Consider the following 21,233-nt stretch of genomic DNA (forward strand, 5'->3'; position numbering starts at 1 on the left):
CTGTTAAAAATTTGTTTTTAAAGGTAGTTAACAGATCTGTTTGTTTACTTTCACCTTTCCTTTTCATTATATTTAATAATTCTGTTCAGGATAATGTCTCTTTAGCATCATGGCCAGAATTCCCATCTCCATCCCAGTGCCAGTGAAGACTAAGATAAAACCAAACTACAGCTTCTATGATAGCTATCACAGTAAACTGTATAAACTGATGCATCAATCAATATAACTCAACAAGTAATGCTCAATCAAGGACTTGATTTACTTTGGGAGGAAATGGACATATTGATAGACTCCTCCACTTTGAACTGCTTACAAAACTTGCTGGGACTATGTATCACTTGTATGCATTGTGCTCTATTTGTTGATACAGCGAATTATGGTAGTGCTGAAATATCTTAGCTGATGTGTCACCAGTGTTACTATTTTTCCTAAGGAGCCATCAATTGACTTGATGTCGTGGCATTTCTGTATCCTCCTCCCTTCTACTAGTGATGGTCTAATTTTGGGGGCCAACTGAGGTGAGGCAAAGAACCTCACCCCCCCACTGGCACCAAGGCCAAATTTGGGGGCCAACTGAGGTGAGGCAAAGAACCTCACCCCCCCACCGACACCAAGGCCAAATTTGGGGGCCAACAGAGGTGAGGCAAAGAACCTCACCCCCCCACTGGTGCATAGGCCTATTCCACAGGTATGGCTATATACTGGACCGGTAGTCAGTGACGGGTATGATTCGGTTGCAGTGGTATCAACCTAAGACAGGAGGCTGACCCATAGAAGTCAGTTTTCCGATGACGGGTAAGAACCATATGTTCAATTGGACATACCTAACAGGCACGGTCCCTAGCCACATTGCCTGTTGCTTAATTAAACAGAAGGGGGCAGATGCTAGGAGCCACAGCAAAAGTATTATGATACATGGCACCTTTGGTTTAGGTGACTGCCAGCTAGCTATTGAGATGATATGATTATGTTAAGATTTACATTCATATGGAAATTGGACTCTTGCTGTTCACCTGGGCCTGCTACGGGACTCATATTACGGGACTCCCGGAGAGTTCCCATTGGTTGGGGAAGGATAGTAGGAGGGAATTTCTGGGGGAGGTCCGGGCCCCCAGTTCCGGTAGATGCACACACGTGTGTGGACCAGCTTGCTAGCCGGGCGCGCACGGGGCACTGGTGGCCTTTTTAAAAATAAAACTTTGTTCCTGCTTGAGTGGCTTGTGATTCTGTGCCTAGCCGGGTTGCGGCAATGACAATTCAAAAAGTATATTCAGAAAAATTTCAAAGGCTTTTGTGTGTGTATGTGTGTGTGTGTGTGTGCCAGAGATTGAACTACCCAGGGGTACTTAACCACTGAGTTACATCCCCAGACCTTTTTTTTATTTTGAGATAAGGTTTTACTAAGTTGCTTAGGACATCATTAAGTTACTAAGGCTGGCTTTGAACTTGCAATCCTCCTGCCTCAGCCTCCCAAGCATCTGGGATTACAGGCTTATGCCACCATGCCCAGCCAACTGCTTTTTTATTAGTAATGAAGTTATACCAAAAAATATTAATTTGGTTCTTATAAGAACAGCATATTATCCCAAGACTTCAGAAAACAATTTTCATTATCTGAAATTTTTTTATTTTAGGAAGTGCATTTTTATGAGTATGCTTGTCATACTGTTAGCTCACTGGACATATTTGAAAGGCTTTTCTGCAGAGTGGGATTTAAGAAGACAATTGAGTATGAGCCCCCCGTGTATTTACATGAGCAAATGAGAGAAAGAAAACAAATTGAACTTAGTAAACTTTCTTCAAACTACTTTCTAGAGTAGTGTTAAATCACACAGCTTAGAACAGAGCCCAGCAACTGTGAATAGACAATTTTTTTTTAGAAAATAGAAATTGATAGAGATCTTCTCTCTGCAAGGAATGAGGTGATTCCACCTACTTCCTGTCATGCAATGTCAAGCCTTATATCAGATATGCCTATGACTGGCTACTGGTATCTAGGGATGAGTATACAACGTATCGGTTGAACCAACTTATTTTGTCAGTTTGAAAGATTTTTGTTTGTTTGTTTTCCTTAGGACCTTTGAATCTGTATTTATCACCTAGCCATGCTTTTACTTTCCTCACCAAGGTGCTAATTTACAACTTCCTAGGTTTAAATTCTTCTTGCTCTTGTTCTCACATTCTTCAATTGTGATTTTCCATCTTGTTTTAGTTCTAACCTAATGCCCTCTGGTCCTTATTCATATGGACTAGCATTACCTTCTTTATATGTGTTTGAACTGCTGTTATTTCTAAACTCCAATATCTACTGAACTGTAGCAAGTGTGTCTCTGTTTTCCCAACCTTTCTACTCACTGCAAAAGGTAGATTAACAACATTAATGCCCTGCCATGAGGTCATGGCTGAAGAACTTTACCAGGGAATTTATGTAGCTATGCAACCAAGCCCAAACCCTACCATATTGAATGATTGCCAGAAGCAGACTTCCATTATACTCAAACCCACATTTGTGTACATTTGATTATACAAATTGGGTTGATTATCAATCACTTTGGCTAATAATAGAAAACAGAATTTGGATCAACCAAAAAGAAAGAGCAAATAAGTTTAAAATGTTGTTCATGAAAGTAGTTGATATTTTCACTATATGATGCCTAAGAATTCTGAGTTTTATTTCTTGAAATCTCAGCTTCATAATGCCCCTGTGCAACATTTATACTCATTAAAGAGATATTTATTGAGCATCTACTATAACACTCCAGGAATTTTTTAAAAGGCATTTGGAATATACCAAAAAAAAACCCACATAATAGAGTCTCTAACATGATGTCTGAAAAATCAGTAAGTCTTATAGATGATTTTTAAAGTATAAGAGGGAAAGGAGGTATCAGAACATACTACGTGGCATGCTTATCAATGTGCAATATTAAAAAGGCATTCATGAACGATCATATTGAGAAAGTAAGAATCAGATGAAAAGGTGAAGAAAAGAAAAAGACGGTGAAGCATTCACCTGTGGAAAGAATTTTAGGCAGAAGAAGCATTTTATCAAAGATTCTAAGATAAGTGCACATCTTGGGTGCTTGAAGAAAAGCACATCTACAAGCTGCAATAGATTGAAGGAGCTGGAGACAGATGGACAAGAGATAAAAGCAGGCAAATGATGCAAGCCCTTGGTTGGAAATACAGAGAATTGGATCCATTGCCTATGTTGACAGAAGAGTGACCCTGACATAAAAACTTTTAAAATGATCACACCAGGGGATCTGTTGGGAATAAACTTTAAGAGGGTTAGGAGTGGACTTTGGAAGACCAGCCAAAGCACTATTGTGGAAAACAGGCTAGAGATGAGTTCAAAGCAGAGGGGTAGCAGAGGAGGTGAGGAGAAGTGGTAGGACTCTGAATCTATTCTGAGATATATAGCAATCTTTGCAGAGTTCAAAAATAGAAACATGATGAAGTTTTATTTATGTAAGATGATTACATTCTGGAGAGCTGTACAATATTTTGCCTGTAGTTTTACACAGTGTTGTACACTTACATTTGTCAGGAGGATAGGGTTACATGTTCTTACCATGATTTTTTAAAAGTAAATAAAATATTAAAATGGAAAAAAAGAATAGGAATAGGAATGTCAGTTAACTGATGGGTCTTTGCAATAATACAAAAGGGAAATGCTCACATCTAAAATGCAGTAATGGCATATGCGATGGAGAAAGCATTACAGTTGACAATTATTAGGAAATTGAATGAAAAGGGCATGGAGAAAAATTTGGATAGAAGGACAAGAATGGGAAAATAAAAATGAATTTGATGATTGTGCAAAAGAATACTAAGTCATTAGTCCTATATCAGATACTTATTTATAACTATGAAATGTTTTTCTTAAGCATCTACTATGGGCAGAACAGTAGGCAAGAAATCTTTGAAGACAAATGAACCCTCTCATTCTGGAACTTACCATTCAGTGTGTGCATTACAAGGCAAGAGAAAAGGTGGTGAATTTTGCCAACGTGGCATTTATGCTGACTGGAGACATACTGCTAACTCAGTGAGACTCAAGGGGAACAGGGAAGAGTGGGGGACTAAGACAAGGTGGTTTCACATGCATGTTAAGCAAGGGAAGAACTTTAAGGTTCTTATGTTCCAAGAAGGGAATTTTAATTCTATCTTAAGGACAAAGGGGAGCCACTCTTTGTATGGAAAAAAAAGAAAAGATTACAAATTCAGCACACTTCATCTTCCAGTCTTTCTTTGCTTATGGAAAAAAAATAGATCATTTCTGAAAGGATCTTTTTTAACTTTTAAACTTTGTGATTCTCAGGTAATGAAGGGAGACCCTCATTGCTATACAAAATTACATATAAGAGGTTGTGAGGGGAATTGGAAAATAAACAAGGAGAGAAATGAATTACAGTAGATGGGGTAGAGAGAGAAGATGTGAGGGAAGGGGAGGGGGGATAGTAGGGGATAGGAAAGGTAGCAGAATACAACAATTACTAAAAGGGCATTATGTAAAATTGTGGATGTGTAACCCACGTGATTCTGCAATCTGCATTTGGGGTAAAAATTGGGAGTTCATAACCCACTTCAATCTAATGTATGAAATATGATATGTCAAGAGCTTTGTTATGTTGTGAACAACCAATAAAAAAAAGTGAAGCACCAGGTTAAGGTAAACTAATGGTTGTGATAACCGAGGTTAAAACCAACATGGCTGGAATCCGTGAGCCACTGGCCATTTCTGTGGCTGTGATAGCTCTCTCCATTCTCCCTTTACTTTCCTAAAGTGTGTTCAGAAAACTTTATCCCAAACTCTGACATACTCAGCTTTTTGCTTTATTCATGTACAGAAAGGTACTTTTTATATATTTCTGTTTTTTATTAATGGGGTTGTGCTTTGTTATTTTGCTGCATGATAATTATACATATTGAAGTGATGCAATGTGATTGTTTCATGTATGCAATGTGTTAAGATGAAGTTAGTGTTATTAGCATATTTCTCACTTTAATCTCCTATTGTTTGTGGTGAAGCATTCCAAAATCTTCTTTTCTGACTATTTTGAAGAATACAATACTTGTATTTTTTCTTTTAAATCAATGTCTTACCATGCTTTCCAGACTGGTCTGGAACTCCTGCACTCAAGTGATCTTCCTGCTTCAGCTCCTGTGTGTTGGGACTACAGGTGTACCACTCTGCCTGGCTATAATGCATTCCTTTCTGTTTCTTTTTCATTTTTCTTTCTTTTGTTCTTTTTAAGATATGCATGACAGTAGAATGTATTTTGAAATATTATACATCCATGAAGTATAACTTATTCAAATTAGGATCCTATTCTTCTGGCTACAATGCATTTCTACTTGACTATAGTAACACTGTGTATTGTAAAACACCAGAATTTTTCTTCCAATGTAACTAGTAGAGTACTCATCATACACACTCCATTTGTTCCCCTTATTCCTTTCTTTTCTGAGCCTATACTATTCTCCCTTCTATGAGCTCAACTTTTCTAACATCTACATATGTATGAGATCATGCTGTATTTGTGTTTCTGTGCCTGGCTTATTCCACTTTTCTAATGTCCTCCTGTTTCATCTATGTTACCACAAATGACAAAATTTCATTTTTTATGGTCAAATAATATCTCATTGTGTATATTTTCTTTATTCATGGACACTTCTTTATCATGGGACATTTCAGCCAATTCCATACCTGAGCTATTGTGAATAGCATTATAATAAACATGGGAGTGCAGGTATCTCTTTGCATGTAGATATTTTAAAAATCAACCTGCCAATGTTTTTACCATGAAAATTAAGAATGTAGCTGGGCTCAGTGATGAACATCTGTGATCCTAAGGACTAGGAGGCTGAGACAAGAGGATTTCAAGTTCAAGGCCACCCTCAGCAACTTAGTGAGACCCTGTCTCAAAAATAAAACAAAACAAAACAAATGGGTTGGGGATGTGGCTCAGTGATAAAGCATCCCTGGGTTAAAAAATAATAAGAAGAATATTTTTAAAAAATATTTGAATTAGTAAATTTATGATTATTCTCTGAAGAAAACAACCTTTTTTGAACTTTTGACTCCATGAAACATGATGATTTGCGGTTAGCTATCAAAGATGCTAGAATGACAGACATTCTAACTTATCCTTAAATGCTTATACAGATTTTGTTTATATTAAGGTTAAACAATTATGCTGTACCTCACATGTTCCATGACTTTGTAGTGCTATAATAATTTGTCTGATTCAACACATTTAAAAAGCTGTGAAAGTAGTAAAACTATTCTATTTACTTTTAAGTTGTAATCTTGAGACAGAGAGAGAAGAGATCAGAAAAAGAAAGACTCCTGGTCATGCTCACATTCTTAAACACAGAAATTATTAAGTGTGTGGTCATAAAATTTCAAGTTAAGAGACATCATGAAATTAGCCTTGCTTGAATATGTTCTTAAACAATATCTGGTTTTATCACATTTTGAGTTTTGCCCCAATGATGAACTAGATGTTTATTCTAACACAAGTAACAAAAACTAGGATGTTGTTTAGTTTTTTGAGGTTTGGGGTGAGCAAAGGTGAGGGGTTTAAAAGATAATTTAATTCAGTGCATGAAAGATTTAAAACTCATGCTGAAAGTTGGGCCATTAAAGGTTTGTTGGGGAGATCAAGATTGGCTGTTTCATTTTGTAACTGAATCTGGTGATACCTCAAAGATGCCTTTATAACAAGTCATACTGTTGATTTAACATTTATTTGCAACTCCTTTTATGTAATTTGTGATGTTCAAAGAACACAAAGAATATCATGATCTTTACGTTTTATTTACTGGCTTTCTTCCAGCACCTCACTTCTCCCAAAATTCTGTTAATTATCCCCATTAGAAGTAAATTAAATTCCTGCTTGGTTTTCAATCTTTGGTAAAAAAAGATTTGAATTTCTTTTCCAAGTTCAATGAGATTATATCTTAATTATTATTGTTTATTTTCAATTTTTAGGAATGATTTAAGCTTGTTATGATAATAGCTACTTAAAACTAATTTACTGTTTTCTCATTCTACATCATTAGGTTATAACATTGAGTTTTTGTTGCTGTTGTTGTGAAAACCATGCTAAGGTTTCAGTTAGATTACATTTCTATTTTGTTCTGATTTTGCCTTCTCTACATTCCAAGTAGTGGGCTCATAATGAATTGAATGTTTTCCTAGGTTCTAAATGTGGTACCTTTTGAGTGAATGTATCTTGAAATAGTTATGTGTGTGTGTGTGTGTGTGTGTGTGTGTGTGTGTGTGTGTGTGTTTGAAAGATTTTAAACAGTCCTCATTTCCTTTAGTAGGCTTGAAGGTATAACCTAGGGGTGACCATGCTTATTCAAGTTCACTAGATCACACATCTAGATTTACCCATTTTGAAGAAAGAGAACTGACTACAGAGATTCTGGAAGAACAAAGAAGGTCCAAAGAGCAGGTTTTATTTTAGGAGGGCACATTGTTCATACTAAAAAGATTGTGGGAGTTCTGCCATCTAGATTGTGTCAATAGTCTGGCATTCTCCCGCCTCAATATCCTAAGTGCAGCACTTAGGCTGTCCAGGGATGTTGTTTCCATGGAATTACTAGGGCATTGAAAATGTCTGCCCTACATGACTTTGCATTTTATGTGAATATCCTGATAATTAGGGTCAATCTCTACAGTTGTGCTTCCACAATTAATAACTGAGGAATCTTAGGCTACTCATCAAGCCACTGGAGTCTCACTTCCTCATCTTTACAATGAGGAGAATAGTAGTATCTACTTCACAGGAGTATTTTAAAGATGGAATGACTACTTAGAGTAGTGTCTGACTTAGAAAGAAAGCTCCGTTGATTTTTGTTTTTTCTGCTCTTAAAATCACTAAACAACTAAAAGAAGCTAAATCAGAGAAATAAAACCGCAGCCTGTTTTTCTGTTTTATAAGAGCTTGGTTAAATGTTTGGGGAGTCATCAATCACCCAAGTTGGAGCTGTTGGCTCTCTTCCATAGGAAGATAATTTGGGGGCCAGACTTGATCTCTTTCACATGTGGTTTTATTAAATAGAATTCTTTTTCCTAATTTTATTTAAATTAATAATATTTTATAAAACTTCCAGCTAGTTTACCATATATTATCATGACCACTTAAATTAAAAGTGTCATATCATTGATGTTGCTCATGGAAATATGCTGAATAACCTGGAAAATATTGCACATCAAAGAAGACAGGCCAAGAATTGCATATCCAACAGGAGTTTCTGGGGAAAAAAAAAAGCAAATTTTAATAAGATAAAAAAATGGCATCTTCTTGTTAGAGTACATGGTTTAAATAGTTGAATTTCTTTTTATCAAGTGAAAATGTACAGCAATTAATCTTAGGAATTTGAAATTTTTCCAGAAGAAATAACATTTAAAATTTCATTAAGATTAAAAATTATATACCACCAGTGATTAAAATAACAAGGCAATTACTAACATTATATATCAGAATAAAGAATCAAATGAAGGAAAAATCATCCTATAAAAACCAGTGGACCACCAATAATCCTAGAACTTTATAGCAGATAGAGTATGAAAATCCCTCTACCCCTTCTTTTTTGAGTACTACATGGCAGAAAACAATGTAAGAATTCACATCTATGATTGAAGGGTTTTTAAAAAAAATATTTAATTGCTCTGACTGCTGAATTCAATGACATCATTGTCATATCAAGATATTAATATTTCAGTTTTGTTATAAAGAAAACTATTATTATCCTGATTTGCAGTGATACGATCCTAGTTACTACTTATAAATAGCGAATTATTTTTGAAACAAATAATCTCTATAGAGAGCTATTATTTTTTTTTTCTATTCCTCTTACTTCACTTCCCTCTTGAGGCAGAAAGATCTGGAGTTCAAAGCCAGCCTTGGCAACAGCGAGGCGTTAAGCAACTCAGTGAGACGCTGTCTCTAAATGAAACACAAAATAAGGCTGGGGATATGGCTCAGTGGTTGAGTGTCCCTGAGTTCAATCCCAAATACCCCCAAAATAAACTCAAATAAAATAACTCAGTATTCATATTGATGAAACCGAAATATCTTATCTTCCTGAGTTTCTGTGTTCATTTCTTTCAGGACTTTAAACTGCTAAGTTAATATTTCCTTCCTGGTTGAATATGTCAGCAACTCTGTCTTCTTTAGGTATAGTTCAATACCCTACATCTAGCATTGACTACGTTACCTTTTTCTTCATTCTTTCTAGCTCAAAGTGTCCCCCTTTACTCTGCTTTGGGAGTGTGGATTCCGAGGTTCTGCTTTTAGTCAGGAGGATAGTTGTTCCACAAAGACCCAAACACCAGGAGGCAGGGATGGGAGCTCCTTAGGAGTCTGCCCACCACACTTATGCTGAGTTAATGACTGTTTAAATTGCCCACTATCCCTAGCCACACTCCCACCCAACAGACCTTAGATTCTTGTGGTAGGGGTAGCTGGCTTCTAGCCAGGGATCCTATTAACTGTTCTAAAGAAGTAATTAAAGAAATATAGAAAAATATAATAGTCCTCAGGAAAGAAGGGTGTTTTAGTTAAGAGCATAAACCATAAAAATATTACCCTTGCTAAAAAAAAAAAACCCTCCCTAATTTACCATTATTAACTATTTTGCTTTATCGAAGTCTGCCGTTTATGTCTTCTCCTCTACTCGGCTCCCAGGGATTGAGCATCTCCTCTTCAACCTGCTTACTGGCTTTTTCAGATACTTACTTTGAGACTTTGTTCAACTTCCTTCTGAAAATATTGTATCAACCACAGCTCCTAGCTTGGGGTGAGTGTTCCTGCTCATCATGGGTTGTGTTAGCTGTGTCCCTTTGGAGGAGTCACACAACTTCTTTAATCCTCACTTTTCTGAACTCTAAAATTGTGGAAATGACATCTATTTTAAGTTGTTATTATGCCAAGATTAAGCTAGAATACATGAAAACTCTTGTGCCCATTTCCCAGAAAACCTTTGTTAGTTTTTGTTCTTTTTCCCTTAGCAGTTAGCTGCTCAAGAACATTGCTTAATCATGCCTTTGGAAGAAGATTTCTTATGGGCATGAGAACCAATAACCTAATTGGCCAGACCATTCCTTAATGCTCTGTGGGATTATATAATTTCCTTCCTAGGGTAATAGATCCAAGTGCTTTAAGTGTCAGGAAAGGAGATGGACGACAAACAGTTAACATCTTCAGTGGAGCTGGGCTAGGATCTCCTCATGTCCTTTGCCATTGGAAAGAAAAATATAATCTCTTTAGTGAATCAAGGCAAAAGAGAAATACCAACATCAAATTATGAGGTAAACAACTTTGAAATTCTTCCCTTCTACATAATCATATTGTGTTTGTACGTTTAAAATGTAGTTCAAGTACTTTCACAGCTTTAGTAAATAAAGCCTAAAAAAGGATGACTTGGCCTCAGTTGAGAAATCATTTCTGAGATTTTTCTCTAAGAATAACGCATCTCCCCCTTTGTGCAATCCCTTGTTTCTTTCATATTCCGGTTATGAACATGTCATCTTGTATTTTCAAAAACAAGCTATTATTTCCTCCTGTGATACAGTGTTGGAACACCAGGTCTTTGATGTTTCTGTTAGATACACCAGCAGCCATCATAACTCATACTCTTGAATTTTTAATATCACTCCACAAACTGAAATGACAAATACCCAGTTCTTCAGTGAACACACAAATATGAAAGAAAAGTTTACTAAATAAGAGAAGATTGAAATCTCTCTTCCAATTTTTGTTTTGATCCCACTGAACATAAAAGGAAAAAAAATCATGTTGCTATGTTTTTTTCCCTGCTTTGTCTCAGTTACCATTTTTTCCTCAGATTAATAGAAAAAAAAAAAAAAAAGAAATTGCCAAGAGGTAAATTTTGGATCTGTTTCCACAGAAAGTATTATGTATGCAGTCCTGTATTTTTTTTTGATATGTGACTAGAAGAAATAATTCTCTTTAACAAATTTTTAAAAATTAAATTTTTAAAAATATGAAAAATTAGAATAATGCTAGATTCATATTTTTCAATTTCCAAATTGTCTATTTCTTCATATCTGAAATACTTTTAACATCCTTTATTTTTTTCTCCAGATCATTCAAAATCTGTTATTTGCCTATCAATCTAAACAACAATTAATTCTAGAATATACCTTTTTTCTCAAAGCTCCATCTGTTGAAATATTTGTCAAGTTAACATTGAAAATAAAGCTTGCCCTGAAACTGAAAATGAATATATAAAGTATTAAGTTAGTGGCTCTAATATTAAACTTTACAAAGTTACAAGATCATTTCAGTTAAAAGGAAAGAACAGTTCTTCACATCTGAGGCAAGATCTCCTCTACAGCCAAAATTCAATTCTCTTTTTCTCATAGAAGCATCTTTCAGTGTTAATACATAAACTAGGGCTGGGGATGTGGCTCAAGCAGTAGCGCTCGCCTGGCATGCCTGCCGCCCGGGTTCAATCCTCAGCACCACATACAAACAAAGATGTTGTGTCTGCTGAAAACTAAAAAAAAAATAAATATTAAAAAATTCTCTCTCTCTCTCTCTCTCTCTCTCTCTCTCCCTTTTTCTCTCTCTTTAAAAAATATGTAAACTAGAAAACAATTTGGTTATTTCAATAGGATTATAAAGCTCTTTCTTCTATGTATACAGTATAAAATTATAATGTTCTATGTGAATATGGATATTATGTTATTACCAGAAAGAATAAATAAATAAATAATTATCAGAAAAAACTCAGATATATTTTATTTCTGACTTTTAACTTTTATTTTCAAAATTAATATCCACTGGAATTATCTTCAACATCTCATATGAAGAATTTAATCATAATATTTTTCTCCTCCTTTATCCTAATGAGGAAGTTCAAGGAATTATATGAGCTTCTGTTCATATTATATTACACTTGAGAAAGTTCTGACTTCGCTGCTAACTATTCAACAACAACAATAAAAAATACTGGATAATTCTGCTTTTACAGTTTGACTCTAATTTAAGAAGTGAAAAGCAATTTTTAAAAATTGTTGAATGTATTTCAATTAATTTTTCTTCAATACATACTGACTACATTTTTCATGGTTGGCATAATTGCCATTTATACAACATGGAGAAGGCTGCTTTGGAAGGAGTGTACATTTTTGCTTGTTTGTTTTGTGGTGCTGATGTTCAAAGCAAGGACATTGCACATGCTAGGCAGCAGTCATCGGTTTGGGGAAGGTCACTTAACTACCAAAATTGCTTGCCCTTTCTCAGCTCTGTAAACTTGAACATGCTGCTCTGACTGTGTAGCAAAAGGAGGAGAGAGTGTCCTTCCTATTTTTCTAAAACATGTACAGATAGTGGCTAAGGTCTGGAGGGTTGCTCCCTGTCCATCTCCAGGCTGGCTCAGTTGTCCTAATTTGTGTTTCACCTGTCAACTGTTTGTCATATCACATCCCATCATCACTCTTACCCTTTCCTACAAATAAGTACTAAGAGGTAAGTCTCTGAGCTCCTGAGTTTACATTGTAGCTGAAGAAGAAAAAGACAAGCAAATAAAGCAACAATTATTCAGTATGAACAAATGATATAATATGTTCTATTCTACACCTTTCTTTGGATTTTGTGCCTTATAATTATTTCCTATCAGTATGCACAATTCTTATTCACTTTTAACCTAAAATTGCATAGTATTTATTATACAAAATTACCACAGTTTATAAAATCAGCCTCCTAGTGAAGAGAATGTAGTTTCCTTTCAATCCTGGATTATCACTAAAAAGATGCAATGACTACTAACACATAATTCACCTCATACTTATGTAAGTACTTCTCCAGAGTAAATTCCCAAACATGAATTTTCCAGGTTAACTGTTAAGTATTTATCTTTTTATGGCTTTATTCATTTGTTTCCTACAGGAAGGCATCCAATTATACTCTCATAATAATATGTGGGAATTTTCCTTTTCCTCATAGTCATACCAATGGAGCATATTAATTAAACTTCTGAAATTTTCTCAATCTTAGAGATGAACAATGTTGTCTTATTGTAGTTTTAGCTTGTATTCTTATCATTAGTAGGTTGATAATTTTTCTTTTATATTTTAAGAGTCATTTTTTTTCTATAAGTGATATATTCAGATCTTTGGCCTATATTTGGGTGCTGTCATAAGGCAAATCTTAAGATTTTTTTTTCATTTCTGTTTTTTAACTGATAAATAAAAGTGCAAAAATTGTACATATTAGTGGGGTACTACATGATGTTCTGATTCATGTATACATCATGAATCAGGTTAAACATATATATCTTTTGAAATAGATATTACTTCTTTATGGATAGACTGTCCAACATCTTTTATTTAGCATTTTAAGGTATACAGTACACAGCCCATCTGAACTTTTTACTCCTGCCTCACGGTAACTGAGTATCTATTGATTAACATTTTTTTCATCTCTCCTGTCCCTGTACTCTCAGCATCTAATAACCACCATTGTACTCTCAATCACTTTGAAATCAGTTTCTTATATTTCACAAATGAGTGAGATCATATGATACTGTATTCAGCTTATTTTACTTGCATGATGTTCTCCAGGTCTATACACGTTGCAGAAAATGTCAAGATTTAATTCTTTCTTAAGGCTGAATACTATATCTAGGTGTTTTTATACCTAGAAGATTAGCTAATACATGGCAATATAAATTGAAAATGATTTTTAAAATAGACTGTTGCTTGACATTATTTTCTCCTTATTCATTGATCTATGGAAACAATACCTAGTTTCCCTTTAGAGCTGTTAGTACAAAGGACTGCATATTATTGGATTTGTTAACACAACACCACAATGTTTCCAATTAGAATTTTTACTATATACTAGCACCTTGTAGAAATATATCCCTCCATTGTTCTTATGGTTTTATGGAATTCTTATTATATCTTTTGTTTTGTTTTTTTTCCATATAATATTAGAATCCATTTCTCTATAGTTATAAGTAAAAAACAATAAACAAAAATCTACTTTCATTTTTACTTGGATTATATTAAAGGTATACATTAATTTAAAGATAATTAACTTTTTTCTTAATGTTGAATGTTATTCAAGATTTTGTTTGTTTAAGATGTAAGTCTTAAACACTTCTTGGTGGTGACTTTAAATTCAATTTTTCATATTTATTTTATACCAAATGCAACATTAAATTATCCTTTTGTTCATGGCAGGCACAAAATTGCATAGTTTGAAAATGGTAATAATTTGCTTCCTCTTTTTATTTTTTGTATCTGTAAGTAAATTCTTCTTATTAACAAAAGTACCTTTGGTATTTCGTGGCTAAGTTTGACTTTAAGGTTTGAGATAGGTAGTTTCCATTATTATATTCTTTAATTTTTTTAATTAAAAATTGTTCTGAAAGGGTGTAAATGTCTTTATAGGGTCTGTGGAGATAACTCTATGATTTTTCTCTAACACATATAATAAATTGCATAATAATAAATTTTCTAGTATAGAGCTACTCTTGTATGCCTGATATGAACTCCACTGTTCATAATGTATAATTATTTTAATGTGTTGTTAAAATCTGATTGTTAATATTTTATGTAAGATTTTATATTAATATTCTCAAGATTAGCTTCTATTTTTAAATATGTGCAATTCTAAAATGGTTTAATATTAACATTAATATGAGTATCACAAATATGCTAATATTTTCTATAACACTGTTTGATTTGTATTTTGTTGTCTGTGCACTGAAATAATTTAAAAAGCATTGGAATTGGGCTGGGGTTGTAGCTCAGTAGTAGAGCACTTGCCTAGCATGTGTGAGGCACTGGGTTTGATTCTCAGCACCACATATAAGCAAATAAATAAAGGTCCATCAAAAACTAATAAAAATATTTTTTAAAAAGCATTGGGATTAACTGAAAAGTGTAAGTAGAATTTCTCTGTGAGACCACCTAATTTTAGGAGTTTTAGATGTTTGTGATTTTCTCTGCTGCTTCTATTACACTCTGTTGATTTTGATTTTCTCTCATTTTAGAATTAAGTTGAATATTTAGTATCATCTTTTAAAAGTACTAATTTTATTTAGTTTTTTTAAATTAATATAATTTTTATGATATTCATCTTTTCCCTATTTTATGATTTTTCCCTCCATAAAATGTTTATACTTCATGCTTACAATTTCTTGTATTATCTTGATTAACTGACATCTCTCCCCCACCACAACTGAAGTTTGATCTATGTATCAACATAATTGTTATTTGTTATTTGTAACAATCAGTTTTGACTTTTCTTAATTTACTCATTATTTGGTTTCAGTTTTTCTTGTTTAATAAATTTTTCAATTTTTTCACTGATTTATTTCAATTTCCTGAAATTTTTCTAAGATGTAATGTTATGAATTGTTCTTTATATACCATCTAGCAATACCAAAGTATTGATGTTCCTACATATTGTGTATTTTGTGTTTGGCTAATTAACCTCTTTTTTGGAACCAGGAATTGAACTCAGGGGGACTCAACCACTGAGCCACATCCCCAGCCCTATTTTGTATTTTACTTAGAGACAAGGACTCACTGAATTGCTTAGCACCTTGCCATTATTGAGGCTGGCTTTGAATTTACAGTCCTCCTATCTCAGCTGCAGGAGCCTCTGGGATTATAGGCATGCACTACCAGGCCTGGCCTTACCATTTTTATTAACAATATGAAAGTAACCAATTTCTTTAGAACTTCAGTTTCAGAATACCAATGAGTAAATAGTGCTTTGGAGCTACCATTTCTCTTTACAGATTGTGAAAATATTATATTAATGTTTTACCTTATTGTGATTTTAACTTTATTTTGAAGTTAACATACTCCTTAACATTTCAAGTAATTTTAATTTATTTTAAGTAAGAAAAAAACTACATGAAATAGATGATTTGCCGTATAAAATTAAATTGATTTATCCTTACTTTTGACAACCTTGCCTTCTTCTATCATTTACCTTTTATCTGTTTAAATATATCATAACTTAAAACATAAGTGATTTTAATATGCTGGCAGATTCCTAAATTAATAGCCATTTGTGTAGACCAAAACATCTAATGGGTACCTTATATTTTAGGTTAGTGGGATGGTTTGGTCATGAACTCAGCACCAGATTTAAAATGGATAACAGTAAGTATATTCAATTTTATTTCATAAGTCACTTTATTTTAACTTCATTTTAATTTTCATCTATGTGTATATCATATATAATATACATGCCCCATGGAAACTGCACTTTGAAAATGTCACTGAGATTTTTTAAAAGAAATGACATTTTCAGTATGTAAGAGTGTTTATAGATTTTAGCATAATTTTGAGCCTATTCATTTGTAGAGAGATAAAAGGAAATGAAATTTAACTTATGGCCCATGTGGCTTGATCAGATCCTCTCAATATGGAGTGCCCAAAACATCAGGCAATGGGAACAAGAGGGAATTGGGTACTCAAGGTCAGCCCCAGAGAGTCTTGGGTCTTTACTGTGTAATAGTTTTGTGATGCTGCAAATCACAGTATTCATCTTGTGTCCTTGCTGTTTTGTTCCACATACCTAATATGAATAATATCTATTTCATGGTCTTGTTTAAGGGTAAGTCCCCTCAAAACTGTAACCAAGTAGCATATAGCAGTACTTTTAAATATGATCATTTTTTACCCTGTTTTTTCAAATATTTTTTATGGCTTTTGCCATGTACCAAAGAGTGATGTTAACCCCAGTGAATAAAAATAAAACTGTGCTGTATATTTGTCTCAAAGAGTGCCCTGTTTTGTTTCCTAAGTGACCCTATTTTTAGTCATATAGAATACAGAAAGCATTGTAAGTGCTTTGAGAATTCATTGTAAACTAAATCTTTCAGAGTGCTTCCAAACCTATGTATATATTTGAATTTGCAACAATTAGGATACAAAGGATCCCAGAGGGCTACTTTAATCAAATCATGAAAGCTTTTTATTTTTTTTAATGTGGTTTTTGAATGATTAGCTCTGTTATGACTGTTACTTAAATTCTTTAATTCTTTGAGATGGGTTTTCTTATCAGTAAATAAAGAAATTTGATTAAATAAGGAGAAACATTTTCTATCACAAAAGACATGATAGGAAAAATTTTAAATTTTTTGTGTTATATTTGTCTCTGAGAAAATATTCAGCTCTGCATTGTGGAGCTAAGGCAACCATAGATATGCACAGATAAATGATTTTGATTATATTCATCAACTCTCCAATCTTGTGACAAAATAACTGAGAAGAGCAAGTTAAAGGAGAAAAGATTTATTTTGACTCAGTGTTTCAGAGCTTTTGGTCCATGGTTGGCTGGTTGCATGAATTTTGGGCCCATGGCGAGGCAGGATATGATGGTCAAATAACAGGTAGAGCAAAGCTGATCTAGAAGCAGAGAAAGAGAGTGTGTCAGAGGTTAGGGACAAAATAAACTTCAAAGAAATATCCCTGGTGACCCACCTCATCCAACTCAGCCCCACTCTTCCCAAAAGCATCATCAACTGAATCCTAGTCTTAAATACATGAGCCTTTGGCATACATTACAGAATCAAACCATAGTAATGCCGCTGTTCTAATAAAACTTTATTTTAAAAAATAGGTGGTAGATTGGATTTGACCTAGGGGTCACAGTTAAACTTGCCCCAGATTAAAAGAATTTTTAAAGACCTTTTATTTTTTTTAATATTTTCTTGGTCAAGCTTAGTTTTAGTTTAATTTCGTCCTAGCCATCTTAGCCCTGTTGTATTTAGCTTGCTACAATTTATTGTACTTAATCTAACTGGAATAATATTTGTTATCAATTAATATTTCCAATATGCCATACTTAGGCAAATTTGTTTCCCCTTAGCTCTCCTCTTTTTCCTAAGTAAGCTACTTGACCTAATATCCTGAAGTTCAAAATAACCTTTGCAGTTTTCTGCCTTTGGGTGACATTACAATTACATAGCATTCATATCTTGATATTCTTTTTCAATCACGCCTGTAATCCTAGCTACTTAGGAGGCTGAGGCAGGAGAACCTCAACTTCAATGCCAGTCAGAGCAAACTTAGCAAGAGAGCTTGCTCCAAAAATATAAAGATAAAAAAGGCCAAGATATGGCTCAGAGGTAGAATGCCCCTGGTTTCATTCCCAAGAATTGAACAAAAGGAGAAGGAGGGGAGGGAGAGGAGGAGGAAAGATATTTTGCTTCATGATAGAAAATCAAAGCATGAGTTTAACAGGAATATTGGCTTGGAAGTTGGAAGACAGGCAGAGGACAGAGTCAGTAAAAACTTCCCAGAAGAGGTTATTTTTGTTGTTTATTTGTTTTGTTTATTTGTTTTTGAGGTGGGGTCTTGCCCTGTTACCCAGGCTGCCCTTGAATTTGGTATGCTTCTGCCTCAGCCTCCTCTGACTAACTGGAATTACAGGCATGCGCCACTGCGCTCAGATTAATACACCACATTCATTTTATGTATAAGGGCTGTATTGATTGGTAGTTTGCTCAGAAGGCAGGAAAAGGAGAGATGGGAATTGCTAGTGAAAAAAAAATATATGCCAGTATTTTCACTCCATTGAGTTTCTCTTAAATATCTCAGGCATTCCCACTGGGTAATAAAAATATTTAAGTCCTAATATTTTATTGTTTCTTTCTTGTCTTGTTGACCCTCTTGAAAGCATATTCTTCAATAAAGACATGATATTAATTTTTCAGAGCTGCAGTTAATCCCTGGGGTCAGTGGATTCCGTATTTCCAATCCTCCCATTTTGTTGGTCTGTTCATTGCATGCTAGTTTGGAGGTAAGAGATCTGCATGTCAGCCTTTCCTGTCTTTACTTTTTCTCCTTACCTGGTTGCCACAGGTTGTAGTACTTTCTCTGCTAATAAGCAAGATTATAAATGTACACTGTACATAAAGGAAAGAAAAAAGGCAGCATCTTCCTATTGGAACGGTGACTATATGGTGATTGTCACCTGTCATTTACATTTTCTGCCTCAGACTCAGTGCTTGGCACATTGTTGGAATGTAGTAAACACTAAATGGAATTCAGCTGGGGAGACATATATTTTGGTTCCACTTAAAATCTTTGTGGATTTGAATAAGTTATTTGACCTTCTCTTATATTTATATATAAATAATTTAGAGTCCAGTGTTTAATTCTTCAGTAATTCACTCAGGCAACATGTATTTATTGAGAAAATATTTATGTGCCAGACACTATTGTGATTTCTGGGGATTCTGTTTCTTTTACTTCTGTGAGCCAGTGAACTGACAAAGTGCCCAGTGACAAAGCTATAAATGACTTACCTTCAGGTGAGGGGAGTTATTAATAATTAGAAAAACGAATTCTATTATATATAAATTATTATGATGCATAACATTTTAAAAATAAATTTTTGTTCTCTTCTATAAAATAATAATAATTAGAGTAAATCAAAGATTCAGTATGATTTCCTCATTAGACAGAGTTCTTGCTTTCCTGAGGCTTCTATGCCATTATATAATCTCTACTATTGTGACTTAATATGGTCCTTTAAATTAATATTTTGTTTAAGTTTAGTTTCACCATAAATTAATATTTACATGATGAGTTAGGTGTTATATATATGCATATATACACACACATGAAAATAGAAATATATATATATATATATAAACCAAACTGATTTTTTTGATATTATTTAGGAACAGATTCAATTTATTTGAGTAAATATAGATTGTTAATAATTTTGTGCTATATGATTAACAATCTTAATACACATATTAATTAAATTATATATTGTATATACAAATATTTGGGTAAAATATATTTTATGTAAATGTACATACCTATTCTAATAGAGGTTTTATATATATATATATAGCTATTCAAATAAGGCTTTTATTTTTTCTTCGGTGCCTCTTAAAATCATCAAGCTCATGATATTTTGGGAAATCAATTGTGGAGAATATCAGAATCAAATGAGTGACTGAATAAAGACTTCCAAATCCCTTCTATGCCCTAAATTGTCAAATTTCATGAACACTCATGGCAGTTTCTCATTATGACCACTGGATGGCAATGTCAAGTTCCTTTGTTTGTATTCAAGTTCACCACTATGCAATGACAATTGCCTTATATTCATTTCATCACAACTTAGAAAGCACCTACTCAGGTTGACCACTTGATGGGGAATTAGCTGTTTTCACTTTGGGGCAGATTTTTTTTTTTTAATTGGATTACATACCCAGTTATAAGATTTTTCAGACAGTGACACTTTTATATTTTTTAAGTAAATATCTTAGTAATTCATAATATTTGAGTTGCTTTATAATATCCATTTAGAAAAAATTGTTTCTCAAAGAAACAACATTTTAAAACAAAGTGAAATTTCAGTTTACTTTGCAAATTTGTATCAGGAAGATGAGTTACAATCTGAAAGACACCAAGACATATCATAGAAAGACTAGAAAATAACATGATTTTATCTGATTTTCTTTATCTTTACAAATAATTTTTCAGACAACTAGAAATTTTCTTTTATACACTGTCTTTTTGGTATGGCCTCTGCAGTAAGCTGTCTTTACTCCAATAGTCACCCTTTGTTCTATGGAAATAGAGACGATTCTTGTTTTTCTCTACCACTAGTTTCCTACCAAACTGCATTAATGGAACCTAGACAAAATTTTATTCTAAGACTCTGAAGACTGATTTTTTTCCCTTTAATATATAAACTTAAACCTAACCAAAGGACCCTAAAAGCCATTAAAAGGGGAATGTAGACATCCATGGAACTTGTCATCACTTAATTATTAATTCTCTAGAGCCTCCTATCAAGGTCATTCACTTGTAAGACTATGTTTTGACCATAATTATCTTTAGTTAGTCAAGCTTTATGTTTGTGAAAGGATTGTTCAAAATCCTCGCCATTATAAATTGTAAAATGTTTAAATTACAAAGTAATAAATGTTCCACATTGTGTGCTTTCTACACATGTCTGAGCTTACCCTGTGAGTCAGTATTACTGAATTAAACATAGTGGTATTTACCTATCTTTTAAAAAGTTAATGCATTGTAGGAGATAAATGGTTGAAGTTGAAGTTGAAGTAACTGAAATATATGCATGACTTCAACTTTCTCCTTTGTTTCCACCTTCTTTTCAGAAAATACTATACATATTCAAATTTCAACTGTACAGAAAGATTCTGTACACAAGAATCAATATTACATAGAC

At 33.7% G+C, this 21,233-nt stretch overlaps 1 protein-coding gene across 1 annotated transcript in view; it reads left to right on the plus strand.

Annotated features, from left to right (window-relative positions):
• The window catches only part of Kynu (kynureninase), a 108,608-nt gene that overhangs the window by 83,162 nt on the left and 4,213 nt on the right, over positions 1–21,233 (plus strand). Inside the window, exons 11-12 of the mRNA XM_026388850.2 lie at positions 16,119–16,171; positions 18,733–18,818. Coding sequence (XP_026244635.1) covers positions 16,119–16,171; positions 18,733–18,818 — 139 coding nt within the window. The remainder of the gene's footprint in view (positions 1–16,118; positions 16,172–18,732; positions 18,819–21,233) is intronic.

Source organism: Urocitellus parryii, chromosome 1, assembly GCF_045843805.1.
Source record: "Urocitellus parryii isolate mUroPar1 chromosome 1, mUroPar1.hap1, whole genome shotgun sequence".
Lineage (NCBI taxonomy): Eukaryota > Metazoa > Chordata > Mammalia > Rodentia > Sciuridae > Urocitellus > Urocitellus parryii.